Genomic DNA, 17,229 nt, shown 5'->3' on the forward strand with positions numbered 1-17,229 from the left:
AGACGGATGAGTTATGAAGGCAGCCACATCGGGTGCTCCGTTGTGGAAACAGCAGCATCTAACAGCGCGAGGATGTCTGACCTTCCAGCCCCTTCCCAAACTAAAACCATGCTTCCCAACCTTTTCAGCCTTATTCCACTTTCTGATAACGATTCAGTTCCATATCACACAGGGCTCGGGAGATTGTGAATGGAGAACCCCAGGCCAGTGGCTCTCAACTGTAGTTTTACCCTCCAGAGGACATCTGGCAGTGCCCAGAGAAATTTCTGGTTGTCACCATGAGGGGAGAGTGCTACCGGCATCTAGCGGGTGGAGGCTGGTGTGTTTGTTCACCACAACGCCATGAAGCCCCCACTGGGGTCCACATCAAAGAATGATCCAGCCCCAAGTGTCAACAGTGCAGAGGTTGAGGAACGGGCTATGCCTAGGGGGACGTATTCTCCTTGCTCTTTGCCCTTGGACTATACTCCTTTCTCAACCGTACTCCCTTGTCTTCCTAAGAAGAGAAGTCATCCTAAAACAGGTGTCAGCCATATCTAAAGCAGATGTCTTCGCTGTCACCGTTGATGGGAAAAATCCAAGAACGCTAATAGCAGTGCATATTTGTACTTTACAGTTTGCAAAAATGTCTTCTAATACATTCTCATTTGCTTCTCCCAAGAATCTGGGTAGTAATTGGGGGAAGTAACATTATACTCATTTTAGAGCCAAATAAGGAGACTAGTTAAGCAAACCACCATCCCTGTGAATCAAGGGCAATAAAGAAATTGATGCTCAGAAACAAAGTGACTTGTTCAAGAACACACCCATGCAGTAGCAGAGTGGTAGACACCACAAATCAGGCTTTCTGATAGCTCTGCCCCTCTCTTTCACAACAGTGGTCTTCTTATAGAAAAGTGATGCACCAAGTTAAGTGTTTGCCTCCCGCTGCCATGAGTAAGTTGCCCATGAAATACTGGGCAGCATCTGTTTCCACCAGGTAGGATGCTTTCAGGGGAAACAGGGCAGTGAGGAACGAAAAGGCCGCCAGACTGGGCAGCTGTGTGCTGGGTGAACTGAACCAGCGCTGGGTCCTTACAACCCGCCCTAGAATGGCAATGCTTCAGCCCACTTTTAGATCATTAGTTCAGGTTGCTCAAGATAAAAACATGCACATTTCTCTAATAGAATGCTTGGCCAGAGAGATTAGATTTTTGTTTTTAATGGGCTATTATAGTACTTAAGACTAGTAAGACGAGAATGAGGACTTTTCTTTATAGGCCCTCCCCCAAAAGATTTGGGGGTCAGACCTTTGAGAAAACTTCGACTCAACGAGGAATTTTCAAAGGCTCCACAGAAACACATTTGCTTGCAGCAGCCTGTTTAGTTTAACCTAATCCTACTAGAGACCCTTGCTAGACTGGCCTTCAGCAGCAAGGCGGGGCAACCTGCATGACGCCAAGAGCTAGGCCACCTGGCTTTGAGTCCAGGCTCTGCCACTCACCCAGTGGGTGACTCTGGCCAGGTCATCTGTAAAGCAGGGATGAAAATGGCAGCACCTGCTTCCTGGAGTTGTGGTGGGGATTCAATGAGTTACTCCATGTGGTGAAGTCTCAAAACAGGCCTTGGCACACCGTAAGTTCATCAGTGACTATAATTTTGGTCACTTTAGAGGATCTATTTGGAAACTGCACAAAGAACAATGAAAAAATAGTTGTAGTTGCCTGACTTAACCCTCTCCTCCTTATATCAATATCAAACATGAAGGGAGAGAGGAGAAGGCTTTTCCTATTTTACAACTAATTTGGGACTCCAGGGAGCTTTTTTCAGTGTCTTCAGAAATCACTTGGAATGAACTGGTATTCTAGTTCAAAGAAAGACTTCTACTATCTTCAACATCAGTGGGAACTGGGTTCAAAACCCAGTTCGGCCACTTCCTAGCGTTAGGACCTTAGATATGCTACTTAACCTGAGTCTCCATTTCCTAATCTGCACAGAGAGTAAGATAAGACAGACTGACTCCTAGGGCTATAGTGAGGCTTAGATTTTATAAACTGCAGGCACGTTGTATGAGGCTCAAAAAAAAAAAGATTACAACTGCTGTATTCTCTGTTTCCTCACCATCTTTTTTTTTTTTTTTTTTTGTGGTACGCGGGCCTCTCACTGCTGTGGCCTCTCCTGTTGCGGAGCACAGGCTCTGGACGCGCAGGCTCAGTGGCCATGGCTCACGGGCCCAGCCGCTCCACGGCATGTGGGATCTTCCCGGACCGGGGCACGAACCCGCGGCCCCTGCATCGGCAGGCGGACTCTCAACCACTGCGCCACCAGGGAAGCCCTCCTCCTCATCTTTAATTGGCCAGAACACAGATGTTTCTTCCCCTAACACTCTCCAAGTAGCACACTGTGTACACCTAACTGAGATGGGCACGATATTCTGCCACACAGGAGACTGGGGGCGTATTGATGAGAAGATCCTCCACGAGGACAAAGAATAGAAATAAAAACTGCTGTATTCAAAAACTGCTGCACTGTTTAGTTCATAAGTTTCCTTTTGCCAAGGATGACCGACTTTTGTGAGACTGGAAATAAATCTTGTCCCAGGCACCTCAGGGCACACACACGGCAAATAAAGTTTTCAGTTCCAAAGGCACTGCGTTTTTATCTATAAATGTTCTTAGAAAAGCATTTCTACGGCTAGCACCTTATACTAATTCCACTAGGTCTGCAAATCAACCATTCTTTTTTTAAATTTTTAACAGAAAAAATGAAGCCTAGTTCCAAGTCACACACTAACACATGAGCAAATTCTAATTAAGGCTTTTAATTTCTTGCTTCCAGCAATCTACTTTGCCACTAAACAACCTTGCAACTTAGAGCAGTTCTTCAGATCTCAGCTTAAACCTCTGTCCTCCAGCGTGACCCCTGGCCTGGATGAATGCTGCTTCTAGGTTATACACATCACATCTACTTACCCGACTCTCAGGAAACTGCCTGTCAGCCTCTGGAGCCCTCACTCCTCCCCACCTTGTGTTTGCTTTCTCTCTCTTACACACACACACGCACACACACACACACTCACTCACACAACCCGTGTTGTGGAATACAGTAGCCATTAGCCACAGTGGCTTTGAGTACTTAAAATGTGGCTAATCCCAAATGAGATGTGATTTAAGTATCAAATACACACCAGACTTTGAAGACTTAGCCCAAAAAATATATACAAACCATTCTAAGAGTAACTTTATCACGGTTAAATGTTGAAACAACAATATTCTCAACATATTTCAGTTAAATATATTATTAAAATTAGTTTCTTTTTACTTTTTTAATCTGGCTACTAGAAAAATTTAAGTTACATATATAGCTCACATTATATTTCTATCGGGCAACTGCTGGTCTATACTGAAGGTTCAGTGAAAGACCTCTGTCTGTGTTTTTTACCATTGCACCTCCCCTAGCCCCCTCAACCAATACAGCACCTGGCTAATAGCAAGTACACAATAACAATTGGTTGATTTAATGGTGTCTCTAAATCTGTCTGTAGGTATGTTTCCCCGTCTCTACATTGGAGATAGTGGCTCTACGTACAATATAAGATGGTCATGAGAATAACATCATCAAGAAATGTAGTGCTTTCTCTGAAAGGTAAAAATCATGATATGAATATGACCGCTTTTGCTGAAAAGCCTGCAATTAATTTTGAACACTTAGGCAATGATTTGTATGCCTAAACACGTTCTTTGAGTTATAATAGAAAAATATTACAAATTAAGGCTGAAAGAGGTGGAGAGTGAACAACTCAAGGGGAAATAACTGTAGGAAAAAAACAAAGTAAAGCTGAGGTGTGACCACAACTAATGGGAAGGAAAACAGAGCCCACAAACTCGCAGAAGCCCCTTTATTGTTCTGTTTGCATTAAAAAAGCAGAAGCGCATGGTGCTGACGGATTCCAGTGCTAATGGGGACATACATACTGCGAGTACTTATCCAAGAAAGGAAGAGTCTCTTTCCACCCAGCCTTCCCACCGAAAAAGCCCTCACAAGGAATACCATTCTGGTTACCAAAAAACCTCCGGTACGCAGGCCTAAACCACACAATCAATCCCCTTTTATATAAACTGAGTCTCCATGACAGTGAACTTGACGTGGCAGGTGAAGAGTTAAGTGGGTACCTTTCCTACCTGCCTGGACTGCTAACACTCCAGCTGAAAGAACCCCAGGGCTGACAAATCAGCTTTATACCCACCCAGTAGGGAAGCTGAAAGTGCGCAGAGACGCGGGTGAGTGGAATACACCGGGGAAGAGAAGCAGACCAGAAACTAATCTCTGATCCAGGACCATTTCAAAGACCCGTGAAGATGAGGGCTTTAGAAAAAAGAAAGTTTTGTAAGTCTTTTCTTTAAACCAGAAGTACCAGATCAAAAGCTCCTTAACCTTGCGTTTGACATGAATACACCCCAAGCAACTCTCAACTGTAAGAGCTGGAATCTGGTCCCCTCCACCGGCAGGAAAGGCACAGACCATCCCACGGCCTCGGAAGAAGGGTCTGGGGCGCCGGAGAGCAGAGCAAGCCGGGTTTTCTATTCTAGAAGGCACAGGTCGCCCTGCGCAGAAACCACACTATCCGGATAAATCAGCTCTGAATCTGTGCTCTCACCACCCGCCACGCCCCCGCCCCCCAGGGAATTAAAAGCACCTCAGGATTTAGGCCTCTGTCAACTTTTCTGTCCACAAGAAAAAGTTATCTGCGTACACGGAAAAAAAAAAATCTGGGAAGAGGAAATTACGGAAGAGAAGACACTTATCTACTCCACTTTAGTAATGATGTGGGTGGTGATGCTTCAAGAGCCGAGTCTGGGGGTGAAGGGGAGGGGAGAAATGGCAGAAACCACAATCCTTGTGAGCTTAGCCCAAGTCGGGGCAGAACAAGCGCCGGCGCCGCTAAAGGGCACGGCTAATTCTCAGCCACAAGCCGGAAGCGGCGGGGCCCGGGGGCCTCGCAGACGCAGGCACGCGGCGGCCCCCGCCTCTCGGGGGCCCGGGGGCGCGGAGGGCTCCGCTCGCCGGCAAAGCCCCGCGCAGGCAGGCTGAGGAGTGGAGGCAGAGGGCAGGAACGAGGGACACGTTACCTTGTTCATCCCATTCCCCATGGCGGCCGCGCGGTCTAGCGCCCGGGGCGCGGCGGCAGGCGCACTGAGGGCATGTTGGAGCGGGCGGGGGAGCAGCGGGAGGGCGGGCAGGGGTCACTGCGCGCCCGCAGCGTAAACAGCAACACGGACCGGCGGCGCCCAGGCCTCTCGGTCCGCTGCGCTCCTGTCCCCCGCGGCCCCCGGGCTCCCCGGCCGCCGGACAGCGGCACAGGCGCCCCTGTGGGAAGGGGCTCGCGGCGCCTGCCCCCTCCCGGAGTGAGCCCGGCGCCTGCCACGCCGGCCCCCGGGACTTGTGGACGCGGTTCCTAGGGGCCCGGCCGGGGCGCAGGGATTATGTCTCCCGGAGGCCAGGGTGCAGGGACATGGCTCCTGGAAGCGGGGGCCTCCAGGATTCTGGCTACTCGGGGGCCCGGGCCCAGGGCGCACGCGCACCCCCGCCCCGACCGCCGTCGCCCTGCGCGTTCCGAGACGGGGCGGGGCCGGTGGTCACGCAGGCGCAGCCCCTACCCAGTGAGGCGTGTCACGGGTCGCTCCCCGGGGGTCAGGGTCACCAAAACTCCGGCAGGCCTTTCCCCGGGGCCACTGGGGGGCCTGTTACCGGCAGTCGCCGCCCTGCCTTGACTGCCTGGGTGAATCAGGTGCTAATCGAAGCCTTGGTCTTACAGGCTCCCCTGCCTGGGTTTTCTGAGTGCTACCGATTTAGGCCGGGTGGGGGGATTCCTACGGCCCTGCCGCACCCACGAAGAGCGAGAAGGCTCACCCGGTGGAGAAGGTGGGCTCGGTGACTCATCTCTGGGATGACCTAACCTCCCGACCCTGGCAGAGCAGATGTCCGGATGTCAGACGTCATAGCGTGACTTTGGACGGCCAGTGTGTGCCCTTCAGATTGTAAACTGGCTCTAGTAGTTGTATGGGTATGTTGATACAATTGCTTCCGGAAAGCCCCTTTCCTTGCTAAGCAACACGGTAATGTCTGCGTTGTGGTTCTGCCTGGAGTGGAACACTTTCTAACCTGTAGCAGAATTGTGTAAGTATTCTGACACCCTTACTAAACTGACTTCTTCCCTGCGGACAGAATCCTTGAACTAGGCGTTTAGCCGTTTCCTTTTTATACCCTCGGCAATGCCCTGCACATCGTGGGTGCTTGATAATTATTTGTTAAATGAACGGATGCCTCATTCTGATACGGCCGGGCTCACCTCCGATGACCTCATTTCATCTGCTCCTCCTTTCCCGAGTCGCAGCCACACAGACTTTCTGTGTGTCCCTTGAACGTGCCACCCTTGGCGCTTGATCACTTGACCATGGCCTTGAGCCTTTGTGTGGGCTGTGCTCTCTACCCAGCCGTCTCAGTCCCTAGCTGGCTCTTCCTTTCAAGCTCCCAGCCCAGATGTCACCTCCTCAAAGAGACTTTTCCTGACCACCCGATCTAAAGGAGATTCTCCAGTCACCATCATATTACCCTGTATTGTTTTCTTCGTAGTAGTTAAGATGAGTGGACATTCTCGTATTTATTTGCTATCTATCTCACTGGAAAGCATCCTGCAGAGGAAAAGGACCTTGTCTGTCTTATTCACTGCTGCAGCCGCATGGCCAGGGACAGGGCCTGGCACAAAATAGGTGTTCAGTAAATATTTGTGGAATAAGTTCACAGATTCCAGAAGACTGAGGAAACAGTAGTGAGGCTCTAAGGAAGGCTGACATTTTGAAAAGAACTTGCAGACTCCATCTTAGTCATTTCCCTCCTTGTTGATGTCTTCTGGACCTTAACAGGTACCAGAGCCCCACGTGTAGGAAGCCCCCCTTGGTGTGCACCCAAATTGTCCTCCGTGGGTAGGATAGGACCCTTCCTATCCCTTGCTTCTGGGGTGTTCCTTCCCCACCACATTCACTTCCTCTTTTCCCTCCCCCTCCCAGTCACCTGGACAGGCCACCTCCTCTGCCCCTCACCGTCATTACTTGTACTGCCTTCCTGCTTATAGACAGCACAGCATGGTTAGTGGGCTGCCTGGGGAATCCCAAGACCAGCCTGTGTCCCTAAATCTCAGAGTGCTATTGGGCAAGATGATCAGCTTTTCTGAACCATTTTTTTCCTCCTTAAAATAGAGCATTGGACTGTGAATTTTCAAAGGTCCTAGCCAGCAATCAGTGAACGACTTTTATTTCCCTCCTCTGCTTGTGCTGTCGTTGCTTCCAGTTCAGATGAACTTTCGAAAACATGAACAATTCTTGAGTTAGTGCTTGCCCATAAATGACAGAGCCACACCCAGTTTTTCTTCTGCCATCCGTTTGGAACATTTTCTTTCTCTTATTCATTTCTTATAAACTTATTTTTCTAGCTCAGACCATCTGCTTAACAAGCTCTCCTAAGCTCAGAACCAGCTATGGTGTGTGCGTTTGTGTGTCTGTATTTGTGTGTGTGTCTGTGTCTTTGTGCATGTGTGTGCACGTGTGTCTGTGCGTGCATGGGTGTGTCGGGAAAGTTTCCCACAAGGGACTCTGTCTCCCTGCACTCCCGTCCACCTTATCCTTGAAGCTAACCCCAACTCTCTGCATAATAACCCCAAAATTGTCATTGTCGTGTGTTGCAATTCCACGACTAAAGAAAAGGAAAAGAGAAAGTCTGGTCCATTTTGACATGTCCTGGTTTTCTCTTTTAATTTTCATAGCACCACCTCAGAGATTTTCAGGTTCAGCTCTCATGCTGAACAGGTGACATACTCATTTCCAAGCTCCTTCCTGTCTTCCTCTTTTATTCTTTATAGCTGCTGATAATGGAAAGAAGGGAGGGAAGAAGACTCCTAGACGAAGCTGGAGTAGAATCTATTTAGAATCTATTTAGAGTAGAATCTATTCACTTGCATTCTTATTCGTAAAATTGTTAAGGCATCTTAAGCCTAGTGGAATTTCACTCCATGTAAGATTTTTACTTCTACTTTTCTTCCTGCTGCTTTCCGGTGTCTCAGCACAGCCAACACCACACATTTTGGCAGCAACTCCCAAACAAATAAAGCTTTCATGTGTGCACAGTCTGGAATGGTTACCAGTCACGTGGGCCAGCAGGGACCATACGCATGTGGTTAAGGATAACCAGTTAGTGGTGTGTTTAGTGAGAAATAGCTTTGAACTTTAAGGTGGGAGTGTGTAAAAGCCCACAAGCAGAAGTTCAGCCATTAGAGCCACAGCCAGGTCATTACGGGTGTTGCTGGTAATTCAGAGAATTGAGATAAACCTTGGCCCAAGTGGGAAGTAGTTAAGTAATCTTCCTTGGCCTTTTGAACATACTGTAATCTGGAGTGTCTCAGCCTCAGCACTGCTGACATTTGGGGCTAGATCTTTTTTTTTTTTTTTTATTGTGGGGCTGTCCTGTGCGTTGTACGATGTTTAGCAGTATCCCTGGCCTCTACTACTGGATGCCAGTGGCACCCCTCTGTCATGATGGTCAGAAACGTCTGCAGCCCTTGGAGAGCAAATGCAGCCCCTGCCAGTGTTGTTTGTGCAGTGGGCGCATAGGGGTGAGATCTTTTAGGGACGAGATTTCTTTCTCTGTGTGCCTCTTTCCCTCTCTCTTTCTCTCACTTGGTAACCACTTAAATGTACACTAATAGGTGATGTTAGCCCTCTGCAGAATCCTCAGGCCACACGGCCAAATTAGAACAAATTAAGAACAAGAGGTTAAGGTGAAGAGCTAATCTAGCCAAAACATGACTGAAAGTTTAAAAAAAGAGCTAGAACCTAATGAATTGTGGAAATAAGTAAAAAAAAAAAAAAAAAAAGAGTCTATAACTACTGAAGCAAAAGCACAAAACATTTTTCTCTGCTTCTCCAGAACTGTCCAGAAAGAGAGTGGGTAACCAGTTGAGTGCTTGGGGCCATGCCGAGCAGTGTGAGCACAAGGATGGCCCCTTCAGTGACCTCAGCGTTTGAAAGGCCACTGATTTCCAGCCTCCAAGCAGTCTCCTGAACATGAACTTGGTTTCCTTCTTCCACTTAAGAGGTTTGGGGACCGCGGATCTCAGAGCACTGACAACTGGAGAGTGTGGCGTCAGGGGAAAACAGCAGGAGGAATGAATACCCAGGTAGGTAAGCAGGGCGGAGAGACGTGGTGGAGAGTCTGGGGGGAGGTAAGTGGAGAGATGTGGTGGAGAGTCTGGGAGGAGGTAAGTGGAGAGACGTGGTGGAGAGTCTGGGAGGAGGAATGAATACCCAGGTAGGTAAGCAGGGCGGAGAGACATGGTGGAGAGTCTGCGAGGAGGAAGTGGAGAGACGCCGGCAGGCATGTAGCTGGGCGTCAATCAACTACGTTGACATGTAGAGCTCCCAGCTGGGTTGGCAGAGGCAAGGCCTGCCCAGTTGTGGAGGAATGGAGCTGTGAGGCAGGTTGTAAGGCAGAGTATCAGGCAAAGGGGGAATAAGACAGAGCCTGGGTCCCTAAAGACTGGAGGAAGGTGACACTGCTGTCAGCCTACAGGTTGTAGCACGTATGCCTGTGTGTTGTCAGTATACCTAGTTTCCAAAATTGTAAGCTTCATGAGGGCAGGGACAAGTTGTCATCAATCTTAGTATCCAGCACCTGAAATAGCCCCTACTATGTGGGGAAACTTTCAGATGTTTATTGATTAAGGAGAGAAAACACAACTGGGAGATTGTTGCATTTATCCAGATGTAAGGTTCACAAATAATTCATCCCTTTACATGCCAGATACTCTGTCAATGCTGTATATACTTAGCCTGCCTTTTCTAGGGCAATGCAATTTCCATGTGGGATGGCTGTGATCTAGGAGTGACCAAAGTCCTACTGTGCTTTGTTTTTGAAACTGATGCAGTATATATATACTGGTGAGAGAGAGACAGAAAGACAGAGAGAGAGAGAGAGAGAGAGAGAGAGAGAGAGAGAGAGAGAGAGAGAGAGAGAGAGAGAGAGAGAGGGAGATTGAACACGGTGCTTGCATGTGTTGCTGTGCCCTTCCTCTTGACTTGCAGCCACAGCTGTGGTTGGCAGAGCCCAGCACTTTCTGGAATTCTGCCCTTGACATGGTGATGCTCTTTGAGCTTTGGTAGGAAAGCATTCCTGGTTTATGAACATCATCTTGCAGGTTGGCTGTGGTTCTTCTTCTTATCTGGAATGGTTTGACTCCACCTCTGCACTCCCCTCTCTCTACTAAGGAAGGTCTACCTTAGACAACAAACAGGTCCTTTAAAACTCTTCATGGTGAAAAAAACAGAAGCCTTTCATGGTTGGTGATCCCAGCCCAAAACAGCTGACAAAATCTGAACAACTGATGTATTTTAGATTCAGGGAATAATTGTCCTTTCCATCTGTGTGTGACAAGGCTGGCATGAGATACAACCTGGGCCTTACTTTTTATTCTAGCTCATCTGGGTGCAAGGAGACACACCCAGTACTTCCCTGATGATGGTCAGAAACGTCTGCAGCCCTTGGAGAGCAAATGCAGCCCCTGCCAGTGTTGTTTGTGCAGTGGGCCCATAGGGATGAGACATTTTAGGGACGAGATTTCTTTCTCTGTGTGTCTCTTTCTCTCTTTCTCTCACTTGATAACCCCTCAAATAGGTGATGTTAGCTGGTTTCATGTGTGTAAGTGATTCAGACTGTTTTCACGGTCTCCAGATCTTCCTAAAACCCTATTCAAAGTGACTGCATGGCCTGCAATCTAGTGGAGAGTGGGATAGCCCCTGAGTGTCCCTGGCCAGAGGATTCGTCTGCATTTACCACACCTGCATGCCCAGCTGCCCTCTGGGAGGCGTACTTCTGCTTCTTCAAATGCCTTTGGTGGTTGGGGGCAGCCCTGAAGTGAAGACACGAGAGAACATGGCAAGAGAAGCCCCAGCTCTGAGAAACAGCTGGGCAGGGGCAGCTGCCCTTAGAGAGACTGGTCCGCACCTGCAGAATGTTACTTTAGAGTTCTTTCCTCCTGAAGAGCTTCATGTTGGTTAGTTTTGTTGGTTTGTTTCCCCCTTTTATGTGAAAGAGAAATTGAACTAGATCTGAAGACATTAAAAAGTGTCTGGGTAGGGGGCTGGATGGAGAAGGGGGTTTCCTCAGAGGATGGAATGTCCCAAGAGAAATTTCACTTGTTGTGAGAGGGGAAGTCCATTTCATATGACACAGTGGTGTCACTGTTCAGCACTCTGTTGGGCAATTTGTTAATACTTATCATTATTTTGATTTGTCACTCATCACTAAAACCCTGTGAATTACAGAAAGACCGTTATACATAAATGCTGCTCAGGCTAGGCAGTGGATCAGGATCGTCTTCTTTCTTACACACGACGGGGCGTTTGTGTTTTCTCACTGACCATCTCTTGGTCTGCAGGAGACCACCCGCCTCCACCCAGACAGGACAGTTTCACTCAGAGCTGCGTATTGCCGTTCAAAGACTGGCGCCTTTCCAGCGCTAGTTGGCCTGCACTTTTTACCGTCTCTGTCACACCTGTGTGTCCTTTCTATGCAGAGCTTCAACTCCAGATCTGCACAGACAGCCACTAGCACAGGAGCGACTGCTGCAAGGAGGATCAAGCCACGGCAGCACGAGGTGTATTCCGTTCACAGGAAGTTAGGGCGTGTTTCTCTTTCACCTCTCATACATCCAGTAACCCCTGAAAGAGGGCAGGAAAGTCTGAGGCAATGCTCGCCCTGATTCACCAACACACAACTTGCATACTGCACAGACTAGAGCAATGTCTCAATCTAAAAACATTTATATTTGGCTTTATAATGACATCAGTTTCTCCCCATTCTGCTTCAAAATACAAGGGAGTCCTTACTTTACCTCTCTTGTAATTAAAGGGTCCTATCAAAGGCACAGTTTGTCTTCAAGGTGATGTGAGATCTCTGTCTCTAAACATAGAAAACTTTGTGACTTTTAAATAGCAGTCTCCTCTCCTGCTTGTCAAGGTTTTGTAAGGCAGCCCAAGGGCAAGTGCAGTGGTTGGTTAGAGAGATAGATAATTGATATGTAAGACAGTATGGTATGTGGACGTCTTTCCTCACTGCAGTGCTTCTAAAAATGTGTATAATTTTTTGAAGTATGGTCATTTACAGTGTTGTGTTGGTTTCATGTGTATAGCTAAGTGATTCAGTTATATATATTACACATTTTCAGATTAGTTTTCATTATAGGTTATTGCAAGATATTGAATATAACAAAAAAACGTACAATTTAGGGTGAACTTTTGCTTTTAAAATCTCACTATGTCCATTGCAGTCATAACAACCAAGCAAATGGGGCAGGAAGCTCTCTGCTTTGCGGTTATTTTATTCAAGCCATGTATGAAGTTTCCTTTTGGTATAAAGGTATGTGTGTGTTTTTTTTCCTTGAGTAACAGTAACTCTAGGACTTCAGAGTCGGTGTAAGTGTTGATTCTGATCTCCAGAATTACATATCTGGCTATGACAGGGCTGCAGAGGTAAAATGTCTGCTGTGTGGCAGAGGCAGAACTACCTTGAAACAGACCGTGCTCCCTTCTGGTTGTTAAGTGTAAAGTTTCACTGAGTCAAGATAATAACCCCTTAGCCCTCTTTACCTGTTTCCTAAAAAAATATATGGTTTTAGTTTGTATCCGTCACTTTCTGTTCTTTTTAATTTTATGAAATTTCTTATTTCTAAAATGTTTAGTTATCACATAAAAAAGAGGGGACAGGGCTTCCCTGGTGGCGCAATGGTTGAGAGTCCGCCTGCTGATGCAGGGGACGTGGGTTTGTGCCCCGGTCCGGGAAGATCCCACACACCGCGGAGCGGCTGGTCCTGTGAGCCTTGGCCACTGAGCCTGCGCGTCCGGAGCCTGTGCTCCGCAACGGGAGAGGCCACCGCAGTGAGAGGCCCGCGTACTGCCAAAAAAAAAAAGGGGGACAGTTTGGTCCCTTCACTCAGTATAAAGCATCTGTCATGAGTGTTACTATCTTGTCCCAATTTGCCCAGGATTTCCCTCATTTTAGAACTGGGAGTCCTGTGTCCCAGGAAGCCCTTTAATCCTTGGCAATCCAGGACAGCTGGTTACCCTAGATCTATGATGTATTTTGGGGAAATACACATTAGCTTTAAATAAGAAAAAATACTTAATTTTTACTTATGCACCTTCCTCTTTATTTACAAATAGTTCCAGGTGTGAAATGTTGAAAAGAGCAGTTGTCTCCCATTACTGGACAGAGCCAGGCTGTCTTCAGCTGCTTCTATGTGGCAGGAACTGGTCTCTCCTTAACAGTTATAGCAGCTGCTACTTTCCAGAAGGGAAGTATTGGCTAAAGAAAAGTCAATGTCAGTATTTCTCCCTGAAGAAAAATGCATATTGATCTTCCCCAAAACAAATCAATAATTGTGTTAGGTTCAATTTGAATATTTTCCCTAGAAACTATCTCAGAGTAACCATGAGAGCCTAATAGATTTTCCTTATAGTATTAAATTGACGGGATCACAATGCTTGAAAGAGTACTTATTTCAAGGAAAATGGACAGTTTCCTAAAAGCAGTTAGATTTTCACAAAGCGGAGGGTTTGGGTACATAAATGCTTTAATTGAGCATCTTCTTTCTTCTCGTAACTCCCCCTCACTGCCTACTGTCCCTCAGCCTAGTTACTGCTCCCCAGGTAACACGGCCTTAGATATCCTTCTGCAACCCCATTTCCAAGCACTAAGGTGACATTTTTATTCATTCAACCAACATTTATTGAAAACCTACTAGGTTCTAGGCATTGTGCCAGAAGCTGAGGATACAGAAATAAAAACAAAACTGCCCCACACTCAACTCACATTTATTTATAAGTTCATTGGAAATAGGGACTTACACATAAATAATTTCCATGTAATATGGTATACTCTGAGTTTGTAAAACTTGCTTTTTGGAACTTAGAGGGGGGCACTCAGAACTGCCTTAGCTGGCTCTTCTTTTCTATAAAAATAAGCATCCTATCTTAAGAAGGAAGAGGCGATTAGGACACAGACACACACAGAGGGATAGACCTTATGAGGACACAGGGAGAAGACCGCTGCCTACACACCAAGGAGAGAGGCCTCAGGAGGAACCAACTCTGCTGACACCTTGGTCTTGGACTTCCAGCTTCCAGAACTGTGAGACAATAATGTTCTGCTGTTAAAAGAAATAACAGATGTTGTCTGTCCAGTCTGTGGTACTTTGTTATGGCAGCAGTTCTAGAAAACTAATACAGAGAAGGAAGCAGCCACTGCCAGAACCGTGACTTTGTCAGGGAAGCCATGGGGAAGAGATACCCTAGCCTCTCTCTCCAACTGCTCTCTGATCTCACTTAAAAAATAAACCTACCTGGAGGCTGGCAAAGGAGCCCAAGTGATTTGTTCCATATGTACACTCTCCCAGGGCACTTGCAGGACAGAGGAGGGTAAGAATGGATTCGGGGGGACAAATAGAAAATGATCAGCAAAGACATCTCATCAAGTTTTGAAAAGAAGGGCTCCATGGAGGAGGTGTCTCTTGAACTGAGTGTGGAATAATAAACGAGTTAATATGAATAAAGTACTTAGAAGCTTACTTGTACCGTAATATGAGTTGTGTGTGTTGTTTTTACCACCATACCCTTTCTATTTATTACTTCTAGTTCATCCTAGCAGTCCAGGAAGGTTGGTATTATTTTCCCCTTTTTACAGATAAGAGAATTAGGCTCAAAGAGGTTGAGCAAATGGCTAAGCCAGTTTTCATACTCAAGGCTGCCTAGCTCAGAAGCCACCAGTCCAGGTTGCATCCCTGATAGCCGTCAGCCAGCTGATGAAGCCTGAATAAAGGACAATTCCGAAAGAGGATGTTACAGACACAAAGGCAGGTTGGCAAGAGAGACTGTGACACCTTTGGGGACCTGAGGTGGTTTACCAAGGTGGCAACATAGAATGCAAAGTGGAGAGAGGCAAGACATCAGTGGAAGGGGGGCAGAGCCAGTTTAAAGACTTCTTCATATGCCATGCCAGGAAGTTTAGGCTCCCTCTCAGAGATGTTAGGGACCCTTTGCAGGATTTGGATTTTAGAATGAGCATCTTGAGGGCTTTTTGGAGTATGTCATGTTTTAGTAGGTGAGACTGAAGATGGGGAGATCACTTAGAAGGCCATTGCCTGGTGAAAAATAATGAGAGCCCTAAATAAGATTGGCAGAGGGGATGGAGAGAAGGGCTGGTTGGGGAAAAGGGAAGAGGGAGAATTTGTAGTACTTGAAGATTAATTGGATATAGGAAATTGGAAAGGGGGAAGAGCAAAGGGTTACCCCCAGGCTTCTAGCTTTGGTAACTGTATAGATGGTGGTGGCGCCATTCACAAGGGTGGGAGCACAGGAGGAGGAACAGGGTTAGTGGGAGAGTGATGAGTATTGTCTGGACATGCCGAGTTTCAGATACCTCTGGGTTATCCAGGTAGAAAATACAGAGCTAAATTACTCCAGAAAATATAGAAAACCCAATGATGACTTAAATTGTGTTGTATCTTACAGCATAAATCACAGTATTTCGATTGCTCTAAAAAGTGACTGTTTTTCCTACCTTTGTTCTGAGAGATAAGCAAATACCACCATGATTAGGTCATAGTTATAAGCGTGTTATTTCAATAATTTTTTAAACAAGCAATTATTGTTCCAATTTTACATAAAGTACTAAAATAGGTATTGGGAGATAGGAAGGTAATAGTGAAAGATGAATAAAATAGAGTCTTCCAGGAATAACTGATGGAGTTACAAAAATGAAACAGAAGAGTGACCCGAAGAGGATGGAATTAAATATGGACATGGTACGCCTCAAGTTTTCCAGCTGAACGCTAGTGTGATGACTAAGCTAGTCATAAATCACATTCCAGTTACGTTGTCAGCAGTCGAAAATAATAGTCGGAATTAGGGCCAGATAAAGGCAACAACTCTTAAACCCCACTGGTAGAGCAAATTATACACGTCACGCAGGAGGCCTCTTTCTAGTGTATCATTTCAAATTAGCTCTAATAGGCAACAAATAATGAGGAAGTAAACTATGCAATGCCGAAACTTGTAAAGATAATAAAGGTGCCTGTGTATTCTAAATAAGAGACTCCAAAGATGGTTTTATGAGATCTTAATTCGAAATAATTTATTTTATCATCCACCTCAACTTCAGTGGCTTGGTAGTTCTGACAACCCTAATTATGGTCAGCAGGTATTCCTCAGGTGCCAAGTAGTATAAAAGAGAGACAGCCTCCTTGAGAAATGGCTCTCAGTCCTCCTAAAAGTCCCTTGCAAAAACATCTGTTTGGTTATACTGTTGGTCAAACAAATGCCCCTGATATATATTTGGATAATAAGAAAGATAAGGCACCATGCATTTTCTTTATTGCAATAAAATAACTATGTACTTTGTTATATCCTAATTGAAATTTCACTTAAGACATAAATAGAAAGGCAAGGAGTTCTAAACATACAGAAGACAAGGAGTATTGCTCCTATTCTAACAAGTAAAAACTAGATAAACTATATAATTATAACTTTTCTTGAACCCATCAGAGACCTGAGGTCACAGGTAAACTAAATAGCCCCAAGTCCAAGGAAACGTTGGCCCTTTCAAGGATAGAGAGGATACAAGCACTTGCCCACCCATGGTAGAAGATAGCAGGAAAAGATATCGGGCACCATACAAGTAGGTAAGAGCTAAAATTTTGGTAACAGATTGCTAGAGGCCAAGTACGAGCTAGTGTGAAAGGCCCCCAGGTGACATGAGGAGAGTCTGTGCCCACTCACAGCCTCTTGCCCACAGACTTTCATCAGATCCCTATCGGTGCGCCTGGGGCTGGGGGTAGGAGGTGGGAGGCAGCCCCTGTGGGGCGCAGACGTGGACGAGGGGAGTGCTGCCAGCCCAGGGAAATCCGAGTCCCATCCAGGCCTGTCTCCCCTTTGCGACTAAAGCTCTATGTCCTTGGGAGAGGGACATGCACAAAGGAGCATGTGTTGTGTCTGAGGAAAGATTAAAAATAAAAACGATCTATCTCTGGGGGAGGGACGGGAAACAGTCCTGGCCCAGGATCCCATACCAGTACCTTGGAGGGCTCCTGCCACTGGGAGAGGGCTGGGAACTGCAATACGAGGGTTACCAGGTTTAGCAAGTAAAGCT

At 46.6% G+C, this 17,229-nt stretch overlaps 1 protein-coding gene and 1 long non-coding RNA gene across 5 annotated transcripts in view; one reads left to right on the plus strand and one right to left on the minus strand.

Annotated features, from left to right (window-relative positions):
* The window catches only part of DUSP22 (dual specificity phosphatase 22), a 72,635-nt gene extending 67,063 nt beyond the window's left edge, over positions 1 to 5,572 (minus strand). The window contains exon 1 of one of the 3 annotated variants that reach the window (XM_032648765.1): positions 5,109 to 5,572. In XM_032648765.1, the coding sequence (XP_032504656.1) occupies positions 5,109 to 5,129 (21 nt within the window). In that variant the 5' untranslated portion in view covers positions 5,130 to 5,572. The remainder of the gene's footprint in view (positions 1 to 5,108) is intronic. The other 2 variants (XM_032648764.1, XM_032648768.1) reach the window with 2 other exon arrangements.
* Positions 5,573 to 5,675: 103 nt separating this feature from the next.
* Positions 5,676 to 12,776, plus strand: LOC116762905. Of its 2 annotated transcripts, none has more exons than XR_004352362.1 (3): positions 5,676 to 6,156; positions 8,959 to 9,208; positions 11,603 to 12,776. It is a non-coding gene; the product is annotated as an uncharacterized LOC116762905 (long non-coding RNA). The 2 variants fall into 2 exon arrangements; XR_004352363.1 differs by lacking the exon at positions 11,603 to 12,776 and adding an exon at positions 10,759 to 11,585.
* Positions 12,777 to 17,229: the final 4,453 nt, after the last annotated feature.

Source organism: Phocoena sinus, chromosome 11, assembly GCF_008692025.1.
Source record: "Phocoena sinus isolate mPhoSin1 chromosome 11, mPhoSin1.pri, whole genome shotgun sequence".
Classification (NCBI taxonomy): domain Eukaryota; kingdom Metazoa; phylum Chordata; class Mammalia; order Artiodactyla; family Phocoenidae; genus Phocoena; species Phocoena sinus.